The sequence below is a fragment of the Echiichthys vipera genome, assembly GCF_963691815.1.
Source record: "Echiichthys vipera genome assembly, chromosome: 14".
In the NCBI taxonomy this organism is placed as follows: Eukaryota; Metazoa; Chordata; class Actinopteri; order Perciformes; family Trachinidae; genus Echiichthys; species Echiichthys vipera.
In genome coordinates, this window is record NC_139839.1 from 29,015,746 (window position 1) to 29,041,822 (window position 26,077).

At 41.1% G+C, this 26,077-nt stretch overlaps 1 protein-coding gene across 2 annotated transcripts in view; it reads left to right on the top strand.

Annotated features, from left to right (window-relative positions):
- The window catches only part of alcama (activated leukocyte cell adhesion molecule a), an 81,661-nt gene extending 60,582 nt beyond the window's left edge, over nt 1-21,079 (top strand). The window contains exons 9-16 of one of the 2 annotated variants that reach the window (XM_083927572.1): nt 1,980-2,092; nt 5,530-5,653; nt 5,986-6,107; nt 6,758-6,887; nt 14,836-14,862; nt 16,514-16,628; nt 18,049-18,167; nt 19,086-21,079. In XM_083927572.1, the coding sequence (XP_083783698.1) occupies nt 1,980-2,092; nt 5,530-5,653; nt 5,986-6,107; nt 6,758-6,887; nt 14,836-14,862; nt 16,514-16,628; nt 18,049-18,133 (716 nt within the window). In that variant the 3' untranslated portion in view covers nt 18,134-18,167; nt 19,086-21,079. The remainder of the gene's footprint in view (nt 1-1,979; nt 2,093-5,529; nt 5,654-5,985; nt 6,108-6,757; nt 6,888-14,835; nt 14,863-16,513; nt 16,629-18,048; nt 18,168-19,085) is intronic. The other variant, XM_083927573.1, reaches the window with a different exon arrangement.
- Nucleotides 21,080-26,077: the final 4,998 nt, after the last annotated feature.

The window sequence follows — 26,077 nt, forward strand, 5'->3', positions numbered from 1 at the left end:
CCATATATTCTGGAGTATATACTACATCTACACTTACATGTGCATTACATTTTTACTTTAAACCAGTTTTTATAATTATTATGTGATCGCGGTTAAATCTTATTTAACATATTTAAGTACACACTGAACTAGACGGATGGGAATGGTGTTTTTAAGTGGGGAGTTCATATCTGCCACCATCACCTGGAGGCACCACACTGCCATTTCTGGCAGAGACAATGCAGAAAGTGTCTTTATGGTTTTTGTGGATTGAAAATAACATCTCCCATAATGCACCACAATGCACAGGCAACTCCCACTGGTACGGAAAAAAAACAACTTCCCCTTGACTAAAAATAAACAAACAAAAAAAACTCCCACCCGTCTATAAATCCGCCCATAAGACGCCACGTTAGTAACAGAGAGAAAATAAAAACACTCACTTTACAGTCAGATGTCTGTTTGTGTCTGCTGGCCTTGGCTGACGTTTCCAGTTCACCTTGTTCTGAAATGTGAAAAGTGAAATGTGTCCAGAACGCTGCTGTCCAGCGAAACTAGGATGCTCCACAACACATACTGTGTCCTTGTCCTCAGAGATTTTGTCAGGAAGAAATTTACATCTTCGAAATTCTGTGCAGCAGACCGATTCTAACTCTGTATCCATAGGAGCACAGTGAGCGCACTGGCACCCGTCAGTGCTCCCGGCTGGAGCAGGCACAGGCACAACTCTGCTGCCTCAGTAGCATCTGCAGCAGCCGCCTCCTGTTCCTCCATCAGCTCCATCTGCTCAATGCTATATTGCGGCTCGTATAGGTATCCACAAACATCCGATTCGAGCATTAGATCTCCGAAATCCCCTTCTTTCATATCATGCTGATTACTTTCTGCCATGTTTGTTTACTTTCTACAAAGCACACACATGGACGCACATAGCTTCTGCGGGTACGTCCCACCCTCTGATCTGTGATCGGTCTGAGGTTTGAGTGGGTTTAACCCGCTATAGGCCGGTTTGAAAAACTAGGAACTAGTGCTTGTAGTTTTAGCAGAGCCCGTCCCTCTGACACTTCCGATTGACGACGACGCAAAAAGACGATTTTTGCGGCATTGTCATTCTCAAGTGTGAGAGATAGATACGGCTCTCTCCCGTCTCAGGGGAATGATGCAGGGCCATTCAAAAATATGACTTGGTTTCTAGCGATACAAATTTTAATGCAAATGGTGAAGTGTCCCTTTAAAGTTGTTGTGAGGAAACATTTCAACTTCATACTGGTAAAGCTATATGGGACTGTGCCATTTAAGCCTGCAAAACGTGTCAACATAAACTCAACAAATAAACTCAACATATAGCACCACTAATGCTCATTCTCTTTATTTGTTCTTGTCAACAAATGTGTTTGTCCATCTCTCAACCTTTCAAAATGGCTTGATAATTTCCTAAAGCAGCTTACACTTACTTTGTGGGGACTGTTTTCAGAATATTTGTGTCAGCAGGATGTTGTAGGTGGGATTGAGTGCAAATAAACTCCAGTGTGTGTGATCATGGTAATGAAGGAACATGTCACCCAGTGTAACAGTGTGGCTCATTGATGTGATGGAGGTCAATGGCAATAGGAAGAAGGTTTATCAGGCACCCAACACTTATTAGTACTTACATTAATTGTTGGTTTGCACATGGAATTTGTTTATGTCCAAACAAAAAGATTTATGAAGACAAAGTGTCATCTCATAAGCCTTTACTCTCTTCTACGCTTTACCTTGAAGTTTTTACATACTTAAACAATGGACAATTGACCAAATTTCTAATGCAAATACTAAATAAATGTTGTCTCATCTATTTCATTTTTCTTTATCAATGTTTTTTGCCGATGTGTTAAAAAAAAAACTTTTGGCTCTCCAGAAAGCAGACATAAACAATGAACTCTCAGCAGTGTGTTTGTAAGTGGCCACGCAACATGAGTCAACTGAACCATCTTTGATCCATTTATGTCTTGTTTTCTCAGACTTGGACCTGAGTCTGACTCCCACTGGGAAGGTTGTGAAGGCAGTGGGGGACACCTTGTCTGTGAAGGAGGAGAAGAGCGCTTCAGGTGACGTTCAAGTGTCATGGATAAAGGTAATGGTGTAGCATCAAAATATAGAGGCAATTAAACCTGACTGCAGATACTCACACTGAGCTCTTTTATGGCCTGGGCCGTCTTTAAGACCTGCATGTAATAGAGGACACAGAGCTGCAGCTGACTCAACCCAATAACATTACTGGCCAATTCATTTATTCCACCCTGTATCTGACAGGGAACTCATAAAACACATGCTTCTGTATTTAAAGAAGGGATGGTATATCCAAAAGTGTCCATATAGGCAAATTATTGTTAAAGGCTTATCTACAACCAAAAGTAGATTTGTAGTAGTAGTTGGAGCTACCTTTATTGTCTGACCTATATTGACTACAAACATATTTGCGCCAGTATGAAAGAAAATTATGCTTGGGGTGATTAAGAAATGGTGTCATTACCATAGATAGTATATAAGATGGATAAAGTCTCTACGTTGAAATATTTCAACTCGATCCAATCGTCCTCGCTTATGTGCGTCGCCATCTTGTCAGACTCAGCCTCATTTCATCTTAACAAAAAAGGCAGGGATTTAAGTTCTCAGTTGCCGCGACGGATTTCCGTCAATTGGACTCGTTATTATATTTGAAATACATTTATTTATATGAAAAATATTTTTGTGTTTTTTGTCCGAGGCGTGGCAAAAATAACACTGAATGTATGAGTCCCACCATAGTGAATGCTACATTGCGTATTAATCAATCAGACCAACTTTTTTAATTAAAGTTTATTAACACTGCGGCTTGTACGTGACCGTACTACAATGAAGAAGCTGTTTGTTTAGTTTGCTGAGATCTTTTCTGCTAATTTGTTAATCAGTGAACAACAGTAGGTTGACTTTGACGCATAGTATGGTAGAACAATGTATTATAAAAATAGAAAGGTCTACAAGAAGGAGTCAGCAGAGAAGTCTCACAGCCATCAAGGGGAATTTATTGAATCAAGTTTTAACACACTCATCACAGAGTTCCAAGATTCCAAAATCCAAATTCCTAAATTCCAAGTGTCTCTGAAGAGAACTTCCCCTCTTATACGGAGGTTCATGTGCTGACAACGTTTACACGCCCCATCAGGTCTTTCCAATACACACTCATACATTTACAATCAGTAGACTCTACTTTGTGTCCAGACGTCATCATGCCCAAATACAGTTCTATTATTCTCTAAACAGAATGTATGCTTATCAGGCCTATGTCCTCAGTACACTGTGACCTTGTCCTGTTATTCACTTTCTCAATCATGTTTTCTTCCACAAAAGCGGTTTCGAGACCAACAGAAAAACAAGTGTTCAAAAGTTTGGATCTGGATCTGTCCACACTGAAGAGATAACTTCAAAATCAAACAGCAGACTGACTTGATAACCTCTAAATCAAACTTAAACCAGTCTGACTTGATACCTTCAAAATCAAACTTAAAGCAGACTGACTTAATAACTTCTAAATTAAACTTAAAGCAGACTGACTTAATAACTTCAGAATCAAACTTAAAGCAGACTGACTTGATAACTTCAGAATCAAACTTAAAGCAGACTGACTTGATAACTTCAGAATCAAACTTAAAGCAGACTGACTTGATAACTTCAGAATCAAACTTAAAGCAGACTGACTTGATAACTGCAGAATCAAACTTAAAGCAGAGTGACTTGATAACTGCAGAATCAAACTTAAAGCAGAGTGACTTGTCGGTCTCTGGTTTAACAGTGACTCTGTTAACTGGAGACAACCAGTGCCTCTGTGGTTACCGTAGCGACTGCAGATGATGAAAACAGGATTATGTTTTTAAGAGAGATACTCATAGACTGTATAAAAAGGAGATATTCTGACATATGTTTTACTACACCAGAGTGACAGGTACGTGGCTGGTGGAGCGCCAGGTTAATCTCTTAACTTTCATTTATTTTCCCACAATGACATGACTATGAATCTCCTAAAAAAAGTTGTTGTTTTTTTAAAGTGGTGAATAAGATTATACGCACACGTTTACACAAGCAGGTATCAAAAGACAAATTAAATTAGAGAAAGAAATTATTAGGAAGAACTTGCTCTCTTCCTGTTTACCGTAACAAAAAGCAACATACCAAACTCCACCGACACAAACAACAAAACTATAAAGACTGATCAGGGAGGTAACGTTATGTTTAACATTCTAATGAAAAACTAAACTTAAAGGCATTCAGAGGACAGCTACGCATTCTCTTCCTGTTATTAAAATCTGCCGTCACTATGGCAACCGCAGACTCTTTCAGCTGTAAGTGGCCAGTTAACGTGTTAAACCCATGCACCGGTCAGGAGAGAAAACGTCCATCAGAGGAGTGATGTCTTCTAGTTTGCACAGTTTCAGGAGACCTGCAGTGGATTCAGCCCGGTCCACTTAGGTCTGTGCATTTCAGTGTTTCTGAGGCTTTAGGCTGTTCTCATGTCTCATTCTGCTGCTGGGGTCTGTGTGACCTTTCCTAACAGAAATATTAACCTACTCAATAGGACCGACAGGAGTCAAACACGACCTTTGGTCTTTCCTATCCTTCTCAAACAACGTCACAATTGCATGTTCATCAGCCCAATTTCAAACCCCCGCATTTATGATCAATGATTTAAACTGATATTCAACACAGTACCATGCCCATAGACTGTAAAACACCGACCCTACTGGCCCAAATATGGCCCGAATCCTCCCAGAGCTCCAGATTAGCATCAAGTATGTGCCATAGAGAGCAGGCTATATTGTGCGGCTATTAATTAGCTGTCATAACACAGCTAACAGGTTGTGACACTCGTGACACCAACACCTTTTAATTTGTTCTATAATATACAATTTATGGTTGTAACACAAATTAGTTGTAATACAGTACACTTATGGTAACACCACCACACGAATGACCACAGTCCACGTAAAGATGACAGAGTTAGCATGCTAATCCTGACAACTAGCCTCCGAGGAGAAGTGAGGGCCAGAGGCTAACTGTCACTCAAGATGATTATTCATAAACCATAACCTCCAATTAAATAAAGACTAGCCTGGTACAAAAAAAATCACCCCCCTCAGTGTTGTCATGGAGATATGACTTAAACATACAGACTAGAATGTTTTTTTGTCCCAGGCCTTAAATAGGTTCAATGATGCTGTGAAAACGGCCTGTTTAACATGGGGGTCAATGAGAAACTGCTCTGTTATGAAACCTGCCCCTAGTGGCCACTCAGAGAACTGCAGTTTTTGGAACTTCCTTATTGGATCAACCAGGAAGTCGCTGTGGTGGGGGCTTGGTTTGTACCTATAACTGGTAAGAGGAAATGAGGCGGAGTTAAAGTCTGACAAGATGACGACTCCCATAGGTGAGGACAATTGGATCAAGTTGAGAGAACGAACCTCGGCGTAGAGGATATGTCCATTTTTTATATAGTCTATGGTACAAACACAGTGACATTGTGACTCTGGTTTTCAGAATGGAAAGGCAACAAAGGAGCCGGAGTTTAGCAAATTGACCTTTGCTGATGCAGGAGTCTATGTATGTGAGGTTTCCATGAGTGGCCTCACGCGACGTCAGAGCTTTGAACTGGTTGTAGAAGGTGAGTGCGATTGTGTGTGTGTGTGTGTGTGTGTGTGTGTGTGTGTGTGTGTGTGTGTGTGTGTGTGTGTGTGTGTGTGTGTGTGTGTGTGTGTGTGTGTGTGTGTGTGTGTGTGTGTGTGTGTGTGTGTGTGTGTGTGTGTGTGTGTGTGTGTGTGTGTGTGTGTGTGTGTGTGTGTGTGTGTGTGTGTGTGTGTGTGTGTGTGTGTGTGTGTGTCTGCCTGCCTGCCTGCCTGCTGGCTGGAAAGACTGTCTTACCCTTATATGTGCTTTTAAGAAATTATCTCACTTTGAGACACACTGTATATGTACAATATATTGTGTCTGCATCAGGAAAGCCTGTGATCACCAGCCTAACCAAACACCGTGCTGATAATGCCAATTACAAAGTTTTGACCTGCGAGGCTGAGGGAGTACCAGAACCCAACTTCCAATGGAGCATCAATAGCACAGACGTAAGTGTGTGTGTGTGTGCGTGCGTGCGTGCGTGCGTGCGGGTTTGTGTGTGTGTGTGGGTGTCTAATGTTGGGTATATTATAATTGATAAAAAAACAGAAATATAAAAAGTCATTGTATGTAATGTCGTAAAAATCCAGAGAAGCTCAGTGGAAATGCTGCATTCATATAGCCTAGGATCAAACTTCCTTTTCTTGTTTTTGTGGCTGATAAATGAATGTAACACTTGCACATATTATTTTAAAAGGCTATATCAAATGAGAAGATGGATCTCCTGCAAAAAAGAATACATTCTATTTGAGCTGAACTGTAACAATTAATATTGCGGTTAGAGGACAAACTGTTCTATTGATAATGGGAATTCACCACTGAAAATTATTAGGAGTGAATTCAGTATTTCTAGTGAGGAGAAAAAGATCACATCACACAGATTACATCACTCAGTGCCAATGGGAAAGTTCTCCCATCACAGGCTAGACTAAAGTTTGGCAGTTCACCTCCTATCTTTCCACCACTTCCCACCTGTCAAGCAATATACATAATTTAATGGAAAGGTTAATAATGTGTGAACATCGAAAGGGGCTGCTATGTGTGACATTTCAAATATGTTTGAAGCCTCTTATTTTTGTGTTTTTTCCTTTGGCTCCAGGAGAAGAGCTCCTACACCAACGGCAAGGCCATCCATGAAATCACTGTGATCCCCAAGGTGAATCTGACTGTCACCTGCAGCGTCAGCAACAAGCTGGGAGAAGATGTTTTGACCATCAATGTTTCCTCACGTGAGTTAAGCCCTTTAACTCTTTGGTTGACTTTATTTTTCCAATTGTGGGAAATGAGTGCAATAATGCTTCTATATAGTGGAGAGTGGGTTATGAGTCCAGTTAAATGCATGCTTAACTCTCTCCATGCAAGACTTTCAATATTCCTGCAGCATGGAATCCCACAGACTTGCTGTATGGCGACAGATTTTCTCAGCCAATAACCATTTTTACATACACATGAGTTGTTCTGTAGCTCAGCTCTGTGGGAAACAGAAAGGCTGCTGCACACTTCAAGACTGAATGAAGTTAGAGCCTCCTTTTGTGAATGACTGCTCATTATAATGCTGTAATTATTGTTGTACAACCCTGTTTCCAAAAAAGCAGGAGTGCTGTGTAAAATATCAATTAAAACAGAGTGCAATGATTTTCAAATCATTGACACCCCATATGTACTTAAAAGAAGCACAAAGACAACATTTTAATTTTATTTGATTTTTCAAACGATATTTAGAATTTGATGCCAGCAGCACATTTGAATCACTTGGACAGGGTCATGTTTACCACTCTGTTGCAAGTGAGTGACACGGGGACAAATACATCACACCACGTGAACTACAAATACACATACATACATAAAGTACAGCTAACAACATATAACAGAATACAATGTAAAATTACAATAGGTAGTGTGTGTGTGTGTGTGTGTGTGTGTGTGTGTGTGTGTGTGTGTGTGTGTGTGTGTGTGTGTGTGTGTGTGTGTGTGTGTGTGTGTGTGTGTGTGTGTGTGTGTGTGTGTGTGTGTGTGTGTGTGTGTGTGTGTGTGTGTGTGTGTGTGTGTGTGTGTGTGTGTGTGTGTGCGTGTGCGTGTGTGCGTGCGTGTCAGATGGTATGGTATTATATACACACATAATATGGCACAGATAGATGATACAATAAAAGTAAATAAGAAAAAATAAATAAACGGGAATATATATAAAATAATAATATAAAGAGTTAAAAATGTGACACTGAATTTGAAACAGCACATTGTAATTTCTGCATCTATTATTGATTTACCGTGTGTGCCCCCAAACCTTCTGGTTGTGCTCCTAAAATTTCTGGTTGCGCCTCTAAAATGTTCAGTTAGGGACCACAGTTTAAGTCCCTTTAAGTTCCTTCCCCCTTCTTTTAACCAGTTCTTTCTGTTGAACTCGGCGGAGAGGGCTGCACGGTGATGCTCCAAGAGGTTAGTAATGGCCATGCTAATCTCGCCACCTGCCTCCTTTGCGGGGCTAGCCTTCGCCCCCTGGTCTTTTACAGACAGTCTGGTCGGATGTGTCGACATATTTCGGGTTCCTGAAACATAAAAATGATCAAGTCGCGGGAGCAAGACTCGACCCGTGTTTACTCCATCTCAGCCAAACAGGAAGTCCTGGGCCCTTTTCTTGATTGTTTGCCAAAGCGGCGAACTCTGTGGAAAGTGATGTTTTGGATTGTGTCGGACAGTATCTTTAGCTGAGTTTCCATAAAGTTTCTGACGAGGGATTGTGGATTATCCAGTATTTGTTTGGGGATGCCTGAGAAAGTGAGTTTTCTAATTATCCTGTGATGCACTTACTTGGACACATCATCAGTATTGTTTTCTGGAGTAACTTGGTGTTTCGGGCCTCAAAACAGACACCCTCTTCCAGGCTACCTGACCGAGGGTGATCAGTCCATGGCCTGTGTCCAAGTAGAACTCTACTGCCCCCATCGCTCTCCCCTCCTTAGTCAGAACCATCTGGACGCTTTCTCTGCAGCCTTAGCGTTGCTCTTGATGGCTCTCCTCTGGTTTGCCCCTGTTATGCCTAGTATGTTGTAGGCCTTGCTCAGGGAGTGGCTGGCAAATCCCTGACTGCCCACCTCCACTGGCATGCATTTGGTCCTTCAACCATTCCGCTGGCATTCCTCCACCAGCTCCTGGTACTTTTCTCTTTTTCTCTCCTGTGCCTCCTCCATCCTCTCCTCCCATGGAACCGTCAGCTCCAAAAAACAGCTGTTTTGTAGCCTCAGATACCAGGATGATGTCTGGTACCAGCTTGGACTGGGCGATGTGTAATGGAATTTGCGTTTCCTCTCCAGATCAAATGTCATCGCTGAATCTCGGGCCATGGAGAGCCAACCAGCAGAGCAGTCCTTAGATGTTCTCTCTGGCTTCTGCCCTTCTTTGACAAACTGGATGGCCTTGGTTGTAGCTTGGGTGTATCAACTGGCCTTTATCCCGTAGTTGATTGCCTCAGCGATGGATTTGAGGACTTGATCGTGTCTCCATCGATACCGGCTCTCACTCAACGCCTTGAAACAGCTGCTCAGGATGTGCTCTAGTGTCCCTTTCTTGGAACATAGGGGGCACACAGGTGTTTCTATCTTTCCCCAGGTGCACAGGTTAGAATGGCTCGGGAGGACATCGTAGACCCCTTGGACTAAGAACTTAATCCTCTGGGGGTTCCACCGCCAGATGTCCTTGCAGGTGATGCGTCGCTCCATCGCCTGCTCCCACTTCATCCAAGCACCTCCTTGCTGCTTCATGGCCACTGCTCTGCTGGTTCGCCCTTCCACAACTGAAGCTCCTCCTCCTGCACCACCCTCTGCCTCTCCCTCCCACTGGCAGAGTTGTACCTGGTCAATATAAGGCTACCAAGTTCAGCTCTGCCTTGCGCCACTGTACTGAGAATGGCTTCGTGCTTCAGACGGGTTTCAGCTTGCTGGACTGCCTCTACTGCCCTCCACAATTCCCGCCCCGGACACTTTGGCAACTCTAGATCCTGAGTACTACAGGTGTTCCCGTGCCACAATAAACCCTTCCCTGATGAGCTGAAAGGGATCCTGAGCTTGTTGGTGTTCCCATACAGCCCAATGCTACTTAAGCTGCGTGGCAGACCCAGCCATCTGCGAAGATAGCTGCTCACTCTTTGCTCGAACCCTTCAACCACCGTCATAGGAACCTCATAGATGAGCAAAGGCTAGAGGTTTCTGGGTAGGATTCCATGCTGGTATATCCATGCCTTGAATCTTCCAGGGACCCCTGACTTACCCACTGTCCTTAGCCAGCCTTCCCGAGGCTCCTTACAGGCTTCTCAGTGACTGATGGGATCAGATGTTCTCCCAACCTGAAGTGGAATTTGCCTGTAGCCACCTTCAGAACCAAGGACCTTATCTTTGCAATTTTGAAGCTAATGCATGCCCATGCCACAATCTTTTCTAACCCTTAGAGGATCCTCCTTGCTCCTGGAACCGCTGTAGTTGTCACCGTGAGATCGTCCATGAAGGCTCTGATGGGTGGTTGCCTTACTCCAGACTTGCTGAGTGGACCTCTGCATTCTTTTTCAGCTCCCTTGGCCAGCATGTTCATTGCCAGTGCAATGGTACAACCAGTGATAATGCCCACCTCCAGCTGATGCCAGTCTGATGTCAGTTGCCTGGGTCCGAGTTCATGTTATCTTGAAGATGATAGGAGTGGTCGATGAATGCTTCGAGGTCTGTTAAATCCTCCACTGTTGGAATATTACGTTCTGGGTTGTTTGTGGCAGATGTAGCAAAAGTGAGAACTAAATTGAAATTGTTTTAAACTTTTCAGTTTGGGTCTTGGGTATTTCTGGCAGTCGGACGTTGCCATGTTGAATTGTAAATGGTAAATGGATTCACCCATTCACACAGACATTCACACTGATGGCAGTGGACATCTACATACCATCTAATCTAACCATTCACACCACATTTGCACACCCATGCGCAGCACGGAGAACAATTCAGGGTTTAGTGTCTTGCCCAAGGACTTTGACATGTGGACCCGGGGAGCTAGGGATCGAACCGCCGATCTCCCGAATGGAGGATGAGCCACAGCCGCCCCCTATCCCGCCTCTAATCTTGTGTGATCACAGCATCTCTCACGTGATGCTCACACTCGCGTTTTCCATTCTTACTTGATAAAGGATTTCAGCTGCTGAACAGTTTGGGGTCTCCTTTGTCGTATTTTACGTTTCATAATGCACCAAACATTTTTAATGTAAGACAAGTCTGGACTGCAGGAGGCAACTTTAGCACCCGGACTCTTGTACTGCGGAACCATGCTGTTGGAACATGTACAGAATGTGGTTCGATGTTGTCTTGCTAAAAAATAAACAAGGCCTTCCCTGAAAAAGACGTTGTCTACTTGGCAGCATGCTTGCTCCAAAACCTGTATACTGTATATGGTTAAGGTTTAATGATGCCTTCACAGATGTAAAGGTTAGCCATGTCATGTGCACTAATGACACTAAGATGGCTACTCCTTTAGGCGAGGACATGCTGGCATCGCTAGCAATACTATGCCCTGTGAGAGCTGTCAGGACAACCAGAAAGACATTTCCAAATTCTGGGAGAAGATCGAACAATTTACTGATGAGCTCAAACAAAAAGACTGCCTTCTAACATAATTCATAGACACTGCGGCCACAGAGTCGCAAATAATTAGCATACTGAACTCACCAGCAGCAGCAGCGGACACAATTCTGTGGGACCCATCTTCATCCTGCCACCGGCCATCCTCCACCTCCACTCCCAGTTCATAGACTCTTTGGTCAAAGGTGGTGTGCCGAGGTCTGAGGCAAATATCCAGGACTGTCTCTTCTCCAACTCACAACCTCTCGAACTGCTTCTCTGTGTTGCCAACCAATGTCACGGTTCACCCTGATGATGTCTTCAGGGCCGGGGCTGATGCATGCCCTCTGAGCGCCGAGCTCTTAGCTGGTGAGCCGCCCTCTTCTCCCCTAGCTGTGGCGCCTGCCCTGGTGGAAACGGCAGGGGCTCCAGTCGCCGTCTCTCGGGCTACTCCAGCAGCGGCCTCTCTGGGAGAGGGGGCTCTTCTGGTACTGTCACATCTCCACCCACCACCGGTACTTTTAATCTAGCTTTTAACTGAGTCCTCTTTGACTCTTTTAGTATTACTCATTTATCCTTTACTGTCATTTTTCCTTGTCTTTTAATTTTCTCTTAATGGTTTTACTATTCAATTACTTATTTATTTTTGTTTTGCTCTCAGTAATTCATATTAACATTCATTTATGTTGTTTTTCATTTCTTTTAGTACCTATTTTATTTATTGTCTCTTAGTATCTTGCTCCATTGTTCTCCTCATGGGGGCCCTCCACTCCCAGAGCTCTGTCTGGTCTGCCTGAGGGGGTGCCGCCCTGGGGGTAGTCCGGGCCTGGATAGTTGGGTAGTCCTGACCAAGGGCTTTATGGCCCTGGTATGGGTCCCTATCTATCCGGGTCAGGGTAGTCTCTTTGGCGGCGTGCCCTGTAGTCGTGGCCTTGGATGGCTCTCAGTGGGGATGGCCCCCTTAGGATGGTGTTTTCTCACATCTATCAGTGCTCAGCCGTATCAGTGTAGTGTGTGTGTGTGTGTGTGTGTGTGTGTGTGTGTGTGTGTGTGTGTGTGTGTGTGTGTGTGTGTGTGTGTGTGTGTGTGTGTGTGTGTGTGTGTGTGTGTGTGTGTGTGTGTGTGTGTGTGTGTGTGTGTGTGTGTGTGTGTGTGTGTGTGTGTGTGTGTGTGTGTGTGTGTGTGTGTGTGTGTGTGTGTGTTACACGATTGGAGGAGTTGGGATGTGAAGGGGGTTTGTTTTATTTTATTTTAATGTAAAGCACTTTGGGCTGCGTTTTTATATTTATGAAAGGTGCTATATAAATAAAGCTGATTTGATTTGATAATGCACCCCCATACCATCATGGATTCTGGCTTTTGAACTGTGCTGATAACAACCTGGATTGTCCCAGTCCTCTTTAGCCTGGATGACGCAGGGTCCATGATTTCCAAAAATAATAGCAAATGTTGACAGGTCAGACCACAGGACAGTTTCCACTTGGCATTAGTCCATCTTAATTGAGCTCTGGCCCAGAGAAGGCAGCAGTGTTTCTAGATCCTAGATTTCTAGAGTTTAATCTTTACATGGTAGAATCTCAGCTGTCATTTGAGGATGCAGCAATGAACTGTGTTCACAGACCATGGTTTTTGGAAGAGTTCCTGAGCCCCTGCACTGATCAATCAACATCACCAACACCCAGTACTGGTTTTTAGTCTGGTCTCTTGCATACAGAGATTTCTTTCATGATATTGTGAACTGTAGACGATGAAATCCACAAATTCTTTGATATTTTACGTGAGAGAAAGATTATTGTTAAGATGTTGCACTATTTTCCAGTTCAATCTTTCACAGAGTGGTGAAGCCCTCCCCCTGTTTATTTCAGAAAGACTCAGCCTCTCTGGAGGCTCTTTTTATACCCAATCATGTTATTAACCTGTTTCCAGTTAACCTCATTCATTGTGTGATGTTCCACCAACTGTTTTCTTTTAGCATTTCTTTTCCAATCTTTTGTTGCCTTTTTTGAAATGTGTTGCTGGCATCAAATTCAAAATGGGAACATCATTTTCAAAAAAACAATGACATTTCTCAATTTCATCAATTGATATATTTGTGCTATTTTTAATTAAAGCAGCATTAACGCGAATCCAATTTCTTAATTCAGTCACTAGATGGAGCCAGTGGCGGAGCATATCAGATATAAACAAGTGCCGCCTGAGGGATCAAAGGTCACAGTCAAGTCAGTTAAATGTTAGTTTACAGCCTTGCTGCTTACGTGCAGAGACTTCTTCAGATTCTCTGAATCTTTTGATGATATTATGGGCTGTAGATGATGCAATTGTATGTTGAGAAACCTTGTTCTTGAACTGTTGGAACTCCTGATGCATCTATAGCAAGTGACTTTTAATGTGACTTCAAATTTGATCTTATTTTTATCATTACAAAGGAGATCAAAGATAAAGGGAAAATGGTCAGAAGCCAATTTAGAGGAAAATACTAATTTTATTCCATTAAACATTAGAGAGCATTCAGGAAGAATTTATTATTTAATGTTTCTGGTAAATGATGCAGTATTAGGTTGTAAATTAATGAAATCGAATGAAACATTTTCTTGTACAGGATATAAATGCTCCACACCAGACTCACCAAGCACCGCAAACAAGAAATACTATACAAACACTTTAAAACAAACAATACAATGATTTACATGCCAAGGTAACAATCATTCCACAAGTACTGTTGAAAATAATCAACAAAGACCTTTATCAATGATACAAAATATCTCTTGTTGACCAGAAATCTAATCTATTCTTAAGAGTTAACTGAGCAGCCTGTGCTACATCCTCTGGTAGCTCGTTCCATGCGTTAAGTTTTTACCTCTTTTCAGCAACACTTAAAAGGAAATCATTTTAATAAGTTCCCTCTTAAATCATACCTATTATTCCAGAAGTGGACGACGGCACTAAAATCACAAGCTGTTTTGTCCTTTCTTTGAAAGCACTTTAAATGTTATTTTTTCTGTTTTCTACAAGTCATATACACCTATTAATGACAGCTTTTATTTGCTGGATCTTATTTTCTTTTTAACAATGAGCATGTTAGGGAAATTAAAAAGTTTGCAGTGCAGGTGAAACTGTTACACAGAACCCTTACACTCACTATGCTCACTATGGATGCTGGAATGATTAAAAAAAAAGATACTTTAAGTCCAATGCCTAATGCTACAGCAATATCATTTCATGCATTCATTGTGTGCCGTTCCTCCTCACTCTGTCTTGGTGGGATAATCATCCTTCACTATCTTCTGGCTCTGACTGCATGTGTTGTTTATTGGGGGGCTGAACCTCTGCTGTACATTGCTCTGAAAGCAGAGTTAATTGTGTTTTTCAAATGTATTGTTGCTTTCTTCTATGTTGTGAGGCACTATCAGAAAAACATGAACATAAGGCACTATCAGAAAAACATGAACATAATTTTGTGAGGCCTCTCTCACATCTGATCAGTGCAGAATTGATTTGGCTTTGAGCTCTTTAGATGAACAGCATCTTTTTTGTTTTGTTTGAATTTTTATTTTGTTTTGAGTTCTAATTTATTTATGTCTGATTTCAGTTTTTAAGGAGGAAAAGGAGGAAAAAGGTAAGATTCTGTTTTCCTTTTGCCCTTATCTTTTACTTTCTAGACTGTCTCAGGAGGTTCTGTTGAAGATGTTACAGTATATATATATATCAGTATGAAGCTATCCTTGAGGTAAAGCCTACTATCATGGCCAATTGAACTAAAACTCTCTTTATGCGTAAACTGACCCACATTCATGAGGTTACCTGCAGACAATACAGTGTCTGAACATGCACCACATCTCAGCTTTTCCATCTTCATTATGTTTCTTCATTATGTTAAGTCATGCAGAGTAGAACGATGTTAAAGAGTGCCTGATGATTAATAAAGGACAGCACATACTGTGGTTGTGTTACATAGTGCAACTGCAGTCATGGGGCTGTGTCCCTGTTCATGCTACACATACACATGGATAATGGGCTATGAGTCATTCAAAGCATTTTGTATATAAAAAACATTAAATAAACCCTTAACTTTATATGTAACAGAAGAAACTTCAGTAACGCAGTAACTGTTAGATGAGTAATCTTGTTTCTGTCTGCTGAATAGTGATTTGTAGCAGCGCAAAGTCTCCCATCTTCTGCCATTTTTAATTCCTGTCAACAAAACAAGTCACTGTAACCCTTAATTGTTCTGTAGTGGAAAATGATCAGCCTATAGTGTCGATCAGCACCTATAGCAAAGCAGCATTTGACCTGGTGAGAAAATGGAGAGTGATGGTGAGTCAGACAGAAACTTCCAGTAGACTGGTGTTAGTATTCGCTAAACGTCTTAATGTGATTGAGCAGATCATCTGACATGAATGCATTTTATCAAACCTCTCCTGTTCTATAAAAGGAACATAGCCGTCAACTCCAAAATACCCAACATTTTATCACATGCTGCTGATGTTTCCCAGAATATAAACAAAACTCATCTCAGTGTAATCACATGCAGCTTCAGTAACAACCAGAACAAGACTCCAACTATAAACACAAGAACAAGCAGGAAAGTGCTTTGTGATCAAGTGTCGCTTCATTGCTTCAATGTAAAGCGGAGAAACAGAGGTGGTGGGCTCTCTGTAATGTAGCTCAAGGTCAGGTGTCTGTTAGAGAAGAATTTATTGTGATGCCAGAAAAGAATACAAAGTGCCAGAGCCCAATATGTCTTATGCTGAAGGAGTATATTCATTCTTAAACAAGGAGAACAGAAGAGTCGTCAACACAAAGTAGTGTGTGAAGCCACAAACAGCAAAGATCAGAAGAAGACAGCAAGAGGAGATGTGCTAACATCTCATTGGCTATAATGCATGAACATGGAGATAAAGATTCACACCAGCTAGGAAATGTGAAGTGACCAAGAGTGTTATCATAACTCTACAGCTGTATCTTGCAGCCTCAGGGAGTCAGATTGAAGGTACCAAGGGAATCATGGCCTTGTAACAGAATGTATTATTAAGTATTATTAACTTACACAAACCTTCTAGGAAAAATGAACAGTGTCAGCATGGAGCATCACAATGAATGATCTACCTCGGACACGTCAGGATTTTGGTGTTTGTGTTCTCATCACAGCTAAGTTGAATCAGTCTGTCAGTGAATTCCTTTAAGTGCTCAGTTGGACTGCTTCTGTGCGAGTGCGTGCATGCGTGTGTGTACTATAGCTGAAGCACAGTGCTGCTGTCTGTTGTCAGGCTCTCAGGAGGATTCAGAGGACCAGGCCAAGCTCATAGTAGGAGTCATGGCAGGGCTCCTCATAGCTGCTGCCGTGGTTGGACTCATCTACTGGCTCTACATGAAGAATTCAAGGTATAGAAACACACACTTGAGCGCACACTGGTGTGCAAACCCAGATTTGTACTCCAGAGAGTAAACTTAAGCCCAGTTCAGACCAAACCATTTATAACCATCTAAGAACGTTGTAGGTGAAAGTTGCAGCGGTGTGAACTGACCAGTCTCATCTGGACTCAAACCGGCTGATGTTATCATCTGTGACTCAACTTGTCAAATCTCCAGCAGCTGGTTTTAATACGTAACACACGTCACCTGTTTCAACAGCCAATCAAGTCTTAGCAAAGTCTGAGAGAGAGAGAAAGAGAGAGAGAGAGAATAAATAAGGAGAGTGAGCGCTGTGATTCAGAAAAAAGCAGTGAATCAGGGAAATAAAACAGTATTTTCTATGTTTCATCTCTGTAGAAATGCAGCTGTAGCGAGTATCTCACTGTCTCTGTCCTCATTTATATTTCATAATGATACAAATTATATCCAGCTACGAAAAAAAGCCTTAAAAGTTGGAGGTTAGAACAGAAGTACAGAGAAGCTTTGCTATGGAGATGATACACTGTGTTGTCTCACTGGTGTGAAGGGGCAGGTTTCAGAACGTTGCAGACCTGAACATTGCAAGTAGTTGCAAGTTTCAACTCGTCTCGTTGCAAATCTTTGGTTTGAACTTGCCTTAAGAAAAATAAGCAAAAGAACCGCAGTCTCTCTAAACATACTAGCATTACAAAAAAACTTTTATAATATTTTGATACCATGGCAACAGAAATAAAAGCCCTTGGCACACTAAATAGGATCTTTTTTTACTGCCCACAGTGCTGGCACAGAAGTCACTGAACGGATCACAACACACACTTGTTTCTCCTCTGCAGCCGGGGGTTGATAATTTCGGTGTACCTTTGATACTTTCAGTACTATCATATCCTATTGTTTTAAAACATGTGGTATTGAATCATATTGAAGTATGGATACTTTTGACAACCTTAGCCTGCCTTAAAATGATCACACATGGAGTTGTTTTGATGCCAGTATCAGAAATGCTTCAGATCATGACTAAAATGCTGCTATCAGTATCTACGAGTACACAAGTCTGCACCCATCTGATACTGCATTATAAATGGCTGTAAGAAATCTACTTAACAGTATTTTTAAATAATCTTTTTCAGTTATGACTGATTGTCACACTAAACAATAAAAGAATGTTCTGTGGCATTCATTCTCTGTATGTATTCACACTGGTAACAGATCAGTAGTCACTATTGGCTGATATGCAAGTTCAGGTACAGGAATGGGAAGGAAATAATGATACTGGAGCATCTTCGTGTGTGTGTGAGTCTAAAGGAGACAGTAAGAATGTGATGTGTGAAGTGAAGAAGTCAGGCTGCAGCAGGGTGAGAAGATCATTCTGTAGCGGGTGCTTCACACTTCTGCAATTATATGTTCAACACAGACAAGGAAGCTGGAAAACTGGCGAGAAGGAGGTGGGGACATCTGAGGAGAGCAAGAAACTAGAGGAGAACAATCACACTGTGTAAAGGCATTCAGGCTGTTCTACAGGGGATGAAAGAGGTAAGAATACACTAAAAACACAGGCACAGTGAGTCCAGTCCATTTCAAGTTTCATTTGAAGACGTATATGCCAATGTGTATGTTACCATCCCATTATCAAGTATCATTTAAATTGTTTCAGTGTGTCTTGTTTTTGGAGGTTTCATTAATTTTAGTATTCAGCAAATGAATTGATGATGCAACCTAAATTCTGTCAGACAGATGTCCGTCCTCCATAGAGCTGGGTCTGTTCCACGTTCCTGCCTCTTATAGGGAAGGTTTTCAATGCCACTGTGTGCACAAGATTGCTGTTGCTGCTCATGGGGGAATTGATGTCTGTCTCTGTAAATCATAAATAAGTCAGAGTTTGGTCTTTACCTACTCCATATGTAAAGTGCCTTGAGATAACTTTTGTTATGATTTGGCACCATAAATAAAATTGGACTTATTTGGCTGTGTCCCTGTTCATGCTACACATACACATGGGTTATGAGTCATTCAAAGCATTTTGTATATAAAGCATATTAAATAAACCCTAAACTTTATATGTAACAGAAGAAACTTCAGTTACTCAGTAACTGTTTCGTTTCTGTCTGCTTAATAGTGATTTGAAGCAGCGCAAAGTCTCCCATCATCTGCCATTTTTAATTCCTGTCAACAAAACAAGTCACTGTAACCCTTAATTGTTCTGTAGTGGGAAATGATCAGCCTATAGTGTCGATTAGCACCTATAGCAAAGCAGCATTTGACCTGGTGAGAAAATGGAGAGTGATAGTGAGTCAGACAGAAACTTCCCAGATCAGCAGTTTTTTTTTGTTGAGTACCAGGTTGTCATTTTTTTCAAGACCAACGGCCAAAACTAGTGAAATAGGATCTATGTTGTAATAAAACTAAATGACTGAAATAAAAATGACTTTATTTCTCTGTGTCTTTGTGGAGAAGAAGCAGTTGAAAGCAGCCGTGCAACATTACAAACACAGACTCCCAGTTGGCTGCTGACACGCTCCATCAGGCTCCACATAAGCAGCAACAATCCGAGTCATTTTCCACCGAGTCCTGCCCACAGCCTGCTGTCCCACCTCGCAGAGGCGGTCTCATCTTACTGTTTCCTTTAGCCTTTTTGTGTTCCTGGTGAATGCTCTATGTATTGTTTGAGCAATTATGCTCAGGTGTTTTGTTTTGCTGCGTATTTCTGTCTTTAGGATTTTTGGTTTGTTTGTTCTTGAATTTCTTCAAAGAATGTAAATCCCCACTTTTTAAGGCCTGTATAAGTAATTGTAATTATGCGTGTGCCTGGCTGAGCATGCCAATGTTTATTTTGATTGTTTTTACTTGTTTGTGCCCAGTGTACGTAAAAGCCTTTGTTTGGCTGTGCTCAGAGAAAACTACACTTAACTGCTGTATAACCCTACTGAAACCTGACCTTGTGACTTATGTTCTCTGGTTTTCAAACACTGGCAAATGGATTTCTGTCTTGTTCATGGATGCTCAACAATACAAAAAGAGTCCTAGTTAGTTATGATATTAAATAAGGAACTGGATGTACTATGAATGATTTCTATACATGCAGTAGATTGTAACTGTGACACCCACACACACACACACACACACACACCACTATTTGTAAATTGTTGTTACAGTATAACATACACATTTTGTTTGTCTCAAAATAGACTTTTGAATCATTTTATGTTGCAAATAGTTTCATGTGAAAAGGCAAAAAGAAATGAAATAACTTGTAAGAAAAGCCAATGGATGTTCTGCCATAATGTTTTTTTTTTTTTTAGGTTCATGCTAAAAGTAGTTTGTTCACCTGTGATTTACTTTAATACACTACATTGACTCTAAAGTCACTTTATCATTTTTTCACTTTGGAAGATATATGCCAGGTCTGAAATCTGTTGTCATGTTTTTGATGTATTTTTACTGTGTGCAACCTCCCTGGATGGTGATGCTGTAGCATGCAAGGTACCCGCATGGAGGGCATCATCTAGTGTTGAGGAGGTACTGTATGGTAGGAGTGTTACATGGGAGTGAATAAGGCTATACAGTATCTCTTCTCAATTTCTGCTGTATTATTAATATTAGTATTGTGTCATTTAGCTCAGTGGTGACCAATAACCCATGCTGAAGACAGTGGTTGAGATTGGCAGATCCGATCAGGTGCATAGAGATGGTGGCTTTCTGGGTTTACATTATTTTCTCTGGTACATGCCACAATACAACAGCCTAGACAACTGCCAAGGAAGCACAAAGGACTGATGAGACAGTTTGAGAGGACTCATACCTTATTAACATTTACAGTTCAGTTCATAGCTGGTCGCCATGTAAACTGGCTGAATTAATTTACATGTGTGACTCAAGTTGTTCTGATCAGTAACTGAAAAATAAGCATCAGCTCTTCACCTCAACCTTATGATCATATTTATGAGAATACCAGTGGATTTTGAGATTTAAAACAAGTCTGTGTTGCTGTCTGGCTTCAACTTCCTTGTGGTAATTAAATAATGGACAAGACAGACTACAATCTTTGCAGACTTTGCCAAAAGCTTCAGATGCAGATAATGTTAGTTGATCATTAACACTGTTCATTGAACTTTTCCAAAGTGAAGCAAAGAGATGAAATAGTTTTCTCTTACTTTTTTTTAAAGAGTGTGAAGAAGTTCCCAACCAGCGTCTTTGAAATGACAAGGCAGTAATCATATTGCGGGATGGTTACAACATGACTTGAAAACAGTAGATGAACATTTGAAGCGCCTCTTCCATTGTTTTCTCATGCCTTTTGTTACTTTTCAAATAATCAGGTCAGCAGTGAAACCAAAGATAGTACAATGAGAAGGCCATAGTAGTGTTGTAAATACAGACTTTTGTTTTTGTACTGTTGTAAACAATATACTGTACATTTTGAAACTAAAAGAGTAGTATGGCTGGTCTGTGATTTGTTTTTAATAAACAGTCATAACATATGAATCCATATTTATATGAGTTTGAAGTTTTGAGTGTTCCACACTTATTCTGCAGCATGTCGTCAGCGTATGGCCACGGTGCTGTGAGATGACATAGTATAAAGAGCAACAGGTAGGGAGCATTAACAACAGCCTGAACAATATTTTATCTTCTTTTCAATCTGGCTTTAGGAAACAGCATAGTACTGCAACAGCTGCTATTAAGGTGATAAATGATATGTTGGTAGCCATGGATGCCAAGAAATATTGCGCGGCTCTTTTTATCGATCTTTCAAAGGCATTTGATACAGTCGATCACAGGATTTTGAGTCAGCGACTGACCACCATTGGACTGTCAGACCATGCAGTTGGCTGGTTTTCTAACTACCTTTCAAACCATAAACAGTGTATGCAGTCTGATGGCCTTTACTCAGAGTTCCTAAACACTGTAAACGGGGTGCCGCAAGGTTCTGTCTTAGGACCAACTCTCTTTACCATCTATATAAATGAGGTGGGACAAAATATTAATGCATCTGTACATCTTTCTGCTGACGACACCGTTGTCTATTGTTGTGCATCTTCTGTTGACCAGGTGTTCACTGACTTGCAGTCTGCTTTTGACACCATTCAGGCACAATTATTCCATCTAAGGCTAGTTCTAAATGCAGGTAAAACCAAGTTGTTGTTCTTTTCTAATAAAAGGAAGGTACCTGCTGTTCTACCCAGAATTAGAATGTCTGCTCAGGGTATCCCCATTGAGTCTGTGGCCACTTACAAATATCTAGGCATCACAGTTGATGATACCCTTTCTTTTAAATGTCATGTTGACCAGTTACTGAAGAAATTGAGGTTAAAGCTGGGGGTTTTCTTCAGAAATAGAGCCTGTTTCTCTTTTAAAGCCAGGAAACATATTGATGCGGCCACTTTCTTGCCACTCCTGGATTATGGGGATGTTGTATATATAAATGCCTCTGCTCACTCCCTGCAACTACTGGATGCCGCATATCACGGGACCTTGAGATTCATAACTGGCTGTAAACCCCTCACACATCACTGTACATTGTACTCTCTCACAAACTGGTCTTCACTCTCCATGCGCAGAACCACTCACTGGTATTTATTTGTCTATAAATCCATTATCGGGCTGCTCCCATCTTATTTGTCAATGTTTCTGGTACGGAAACAGTCCCATCGCAGCCTCCGGTTCACTGGACTACATCTCGTTTGCCGTCCCGTCAGTCCGTACTGAGCTTGGCAAGAAGGCATTTTCCTACGCTGCGCCTGCGACCTGGAACCAGCTCCAGCAGAGGCTGAAGCTGTCCAGCTTTATTTCTTTAGGGGACTTCAAACTGCTTGTAGGAAGGCTGTTGAGACAGTCTGTGGGGGTCTGCACTTGTACATAATTTAACTTGAACTTATCTTGTTCTTTGCACTTTGCACTTTGTACTGCATTATTTTACTGTTTGTGTTGTGTCTCCTGTGTGTTCAGTTAGTCTGTAACGTTGTGTTTTGCTGCTGCCGACCTGAACAGGTCTCTCTTGCAAATGAGACCCTGGGTAAAATTAAAAGACCGAAAACTTCGCAAGGATGAAGGTTGGCTGGTGGATGCTCAAACGCACACAGGACTTTGACCTGGGAGAGCAATTCAATTCAATTCAATTTTATTTATAGTGTCGAATCATAACAAAAGTTATCTCAGGACACTTTACAGAGTAGGTAAAGACCACACTCAATGACTTATTTATGATTTACATAGACCCAACAATTCCTCTGTAGAGTACGGTGGCAACGAAAACCTTCCCTATAACAGGCAGGAACGTCAGACAGACCCAGCTCTGTAGAGGACGGCCATCTGTCTTGACCGGTTGGGGAGGAAGAAAAGGAGAGAGAAAGAGAGAAAAGACACACAGATGGACAGAGAGAGACAGACGCACTTCCAGAGATGCAAGCAAAGCCTAACAGTAACTATAATAATATTTATAGTAATGTGAATATAACGTACTGTATATGTTAAGACAGTTAATACAACAAAATAGTAGAAACAAGCACAGCTAAGGTGACAGAATATGAAAATGATAATAATTATGGTGGCAAACATGATCAATGATGAGTAGTGGCAATAGCAGCTACGATACAGCTACAAATTTTATAGTTTATTAAACTAGTGATAGTATATATGAGTAACAGTGATAATAGCAGCAGGAAGCGTCATGTAGGAATTAGTAACGTGCATTGATGAGACATGAATGATACAGACAGAGAGGAGAGAAGCTCAGAGTATCAGGAAAAGTATTATCCCCCGGCAGACTAGGCCTATAGCAGCATAATTAAGCAGAATAAAGTCTTATCGTAAGCCCTAGCTGTAAGCTTTATCAAAAAGGAAAGTTTTAAGTTTACTTTTAAATAAGGGGACAGTGTCTGCCTCCCGAATAACATTTGGGAGTTTGTTCCACAGGAGAGGAGCTTGGTAGCTGAAGGCTCTGCCTCCACTTCTACTTTTGGAGACTCTAGGAACGACGAGTAGCCCTGCATTCTCAGAGCGCAGAGATCTAGTTGGGTGATGCGGTACTATGAGCTCTTTAAGATATGACGGAGCCTGACCAATAAGAGCTTTGTACGTAAGGAGAAGGATTTTAAATTCTATTCTAGATTTTACAGGTAGCCAGTGCAGAGAAGCTAATACAGGAGAAATATGTTCTCTTCGATTTGTTTTAGTTAGTACACGAGCTGCAGCATTTTGGACCAACTGGAGACTTTTAACAGACTTATTGGAGCAGCCTGATAATAAGGAGTTGCAATAGTCCAGCCTAGAAGTAACAAATGCATGGACAAGTTTCTCTGCATCTTTCTGAGTCACAATGTTCCTAATTTTTGCAATATTACGCAGGTGAAAATATGCAGTCCTTGTTGTTAGTTTTATGTGAGAATCGAAGGACATATCCTGATCAAAAATAACACCCAGATTCCTTACTGTGGTGCTGGAGGACAACACAACATCATCCAGAGTAACAATGTCTTTAGCTATTGAGTTTCGGAGGCCTTTGGGGCCAAGTACAATAACTTCAGTTTTGTCTGAGTTTAACATCAGAAAATTGCAGGTCATCCAGCTTTTTATTTCCTTAATGCACATTTGAAGTTTATCTAACTGATGGGTTTCTTCTGGTTTGATCGACAAATATAATTGTGTATCATCAGCATAACAATGAAAATTTATGGAGTGCTTCCTTATAATATTTCCTAAGGGAAGCATATATAAGGTGAAAAGAATCGGTCCAAGGACAGAACCCTGTGGGACTCCATGACTAACTTTAGTGTGCATGGAGGATTTGTCATTAACATGTACAAACTGAGATCTATCTGATAAATATGACTTAAACCAGCTCAGTGCGGTTCCTTTAATGCCAATTAAATGCTCCAGTCTCTGCAGCAGGATGTGATGGTCAATAGTGTCGAAGGCAGCACTAAGATCTAGTAAAACAAGTACAGAGACAAGTCCTTTGTCTGAAGCTATTATAAGGTCGTTAGTAATTTTCACCAGTGCTGTCTCAGTGCTATGATTTGCTCTAAATCCGGACTGGAAATCCTCAAATATCTCATTATTATGTAAAAACTCACACAACTGATTGGCGACTAATTTCTCGAGGATCTTAGAGAGAAAAGGAAGGTTAGATATAGGTTTATAGTTAGCTAGTACCTCAGGATCAAGACTGGGCTTTTTAAGAAGAGGTTTAATTACAGCTACTTTAAAAGACTGTGGTACATAACCTGCTGATAAAGACATGTTTATCATATCTAATACAGGAGTGCTAATTAAAGGTAACACTTCTTTAAGTAACCTAGTTGGAATAGAGTCTAGGAGACAAGTAGAAGGTTTTGATGCTGAAATAGTAGAGGTTAATTTGTTAAGGTTGACTGTAGAAAAGCAGTCCAAGAATATATCAGGTTGTACAGTTTGTAAGGTTCCTGGGTTTGATGAAAAATTGGTGCCAAGCGAGTTGATTTTGTCTCGAATAGTTATAATTTTGTCATTAAAGAAGGTCATGAAGTCGTTACTACTGAGGGTTATAGGAATACATGGCTCAATAGAGCTGTGGCTCTCTGTCAGCCTGGCTACAGTGCTGAAAAGAAATCTAGGATTGTTCTTATTCTCCTCTATTAAAGATGAGTAATAGGCTGCTCTGGCATTACGGAGGGCCTTCCTATAGGTTTTAAGACTTTCTCGCCAAACTAAGTGAGATTCCTCCAGTTCAGTGGTGCGCCATTTACTTTCCAACTTTCGCGATATTTGTTTTAATTCACGGGTTTGTGAGTTATACCACGGAGCTAACTTCCTCTGTTTTATCATCTTCTTTTTTAAAGGAGCAACAGAGTCGAGTGTTGTTCTTAGAGAGCCTGCAACACTGTCAACAATGTGATCAATTTCAGAGAAACTAACGTTAGTGCAGGAGTCTTGAATATTAGGATAAGGCATTAAAGTAAATGCAGATGGAATCACTTCCTTAAATTTAGTTATAGCACTATCAGATAAACATCTAGTGTAGACACTTTTACCCAGTGGTGAGTAGTCCTGTAATATGAATTCAAAAGTTATTAAATAATGGTCTGATAAAATAGGATTCTGTGGAAAGACTATTAAGTCATTCATTTCCACACCATAAACCAAAACAAGGTCGAGGGTGTGATTAAAACAGTGAGTAGGTTTATGTACACTGACTAAAACCAATCGAATCTAATAGAGAGATAAACGCGATACTGAGACTATTATTACCGCTGTCCACATGAATATTAAAGTCACCTACAATGATTACTTTGTCAGATTTAAGGACTTAATTTGACAGAAACTCTGAGAATTCAGACAGAAATTCAGAGTACGGACCAGGAGCACGGTACACTATAACAAATATAATTGGCTGCACAGTTTTCCAGGTTGAATGTGAAAGACTAAGAACAAGACTTTCAAATGAATTATAATTTAGTTTAGGTTTA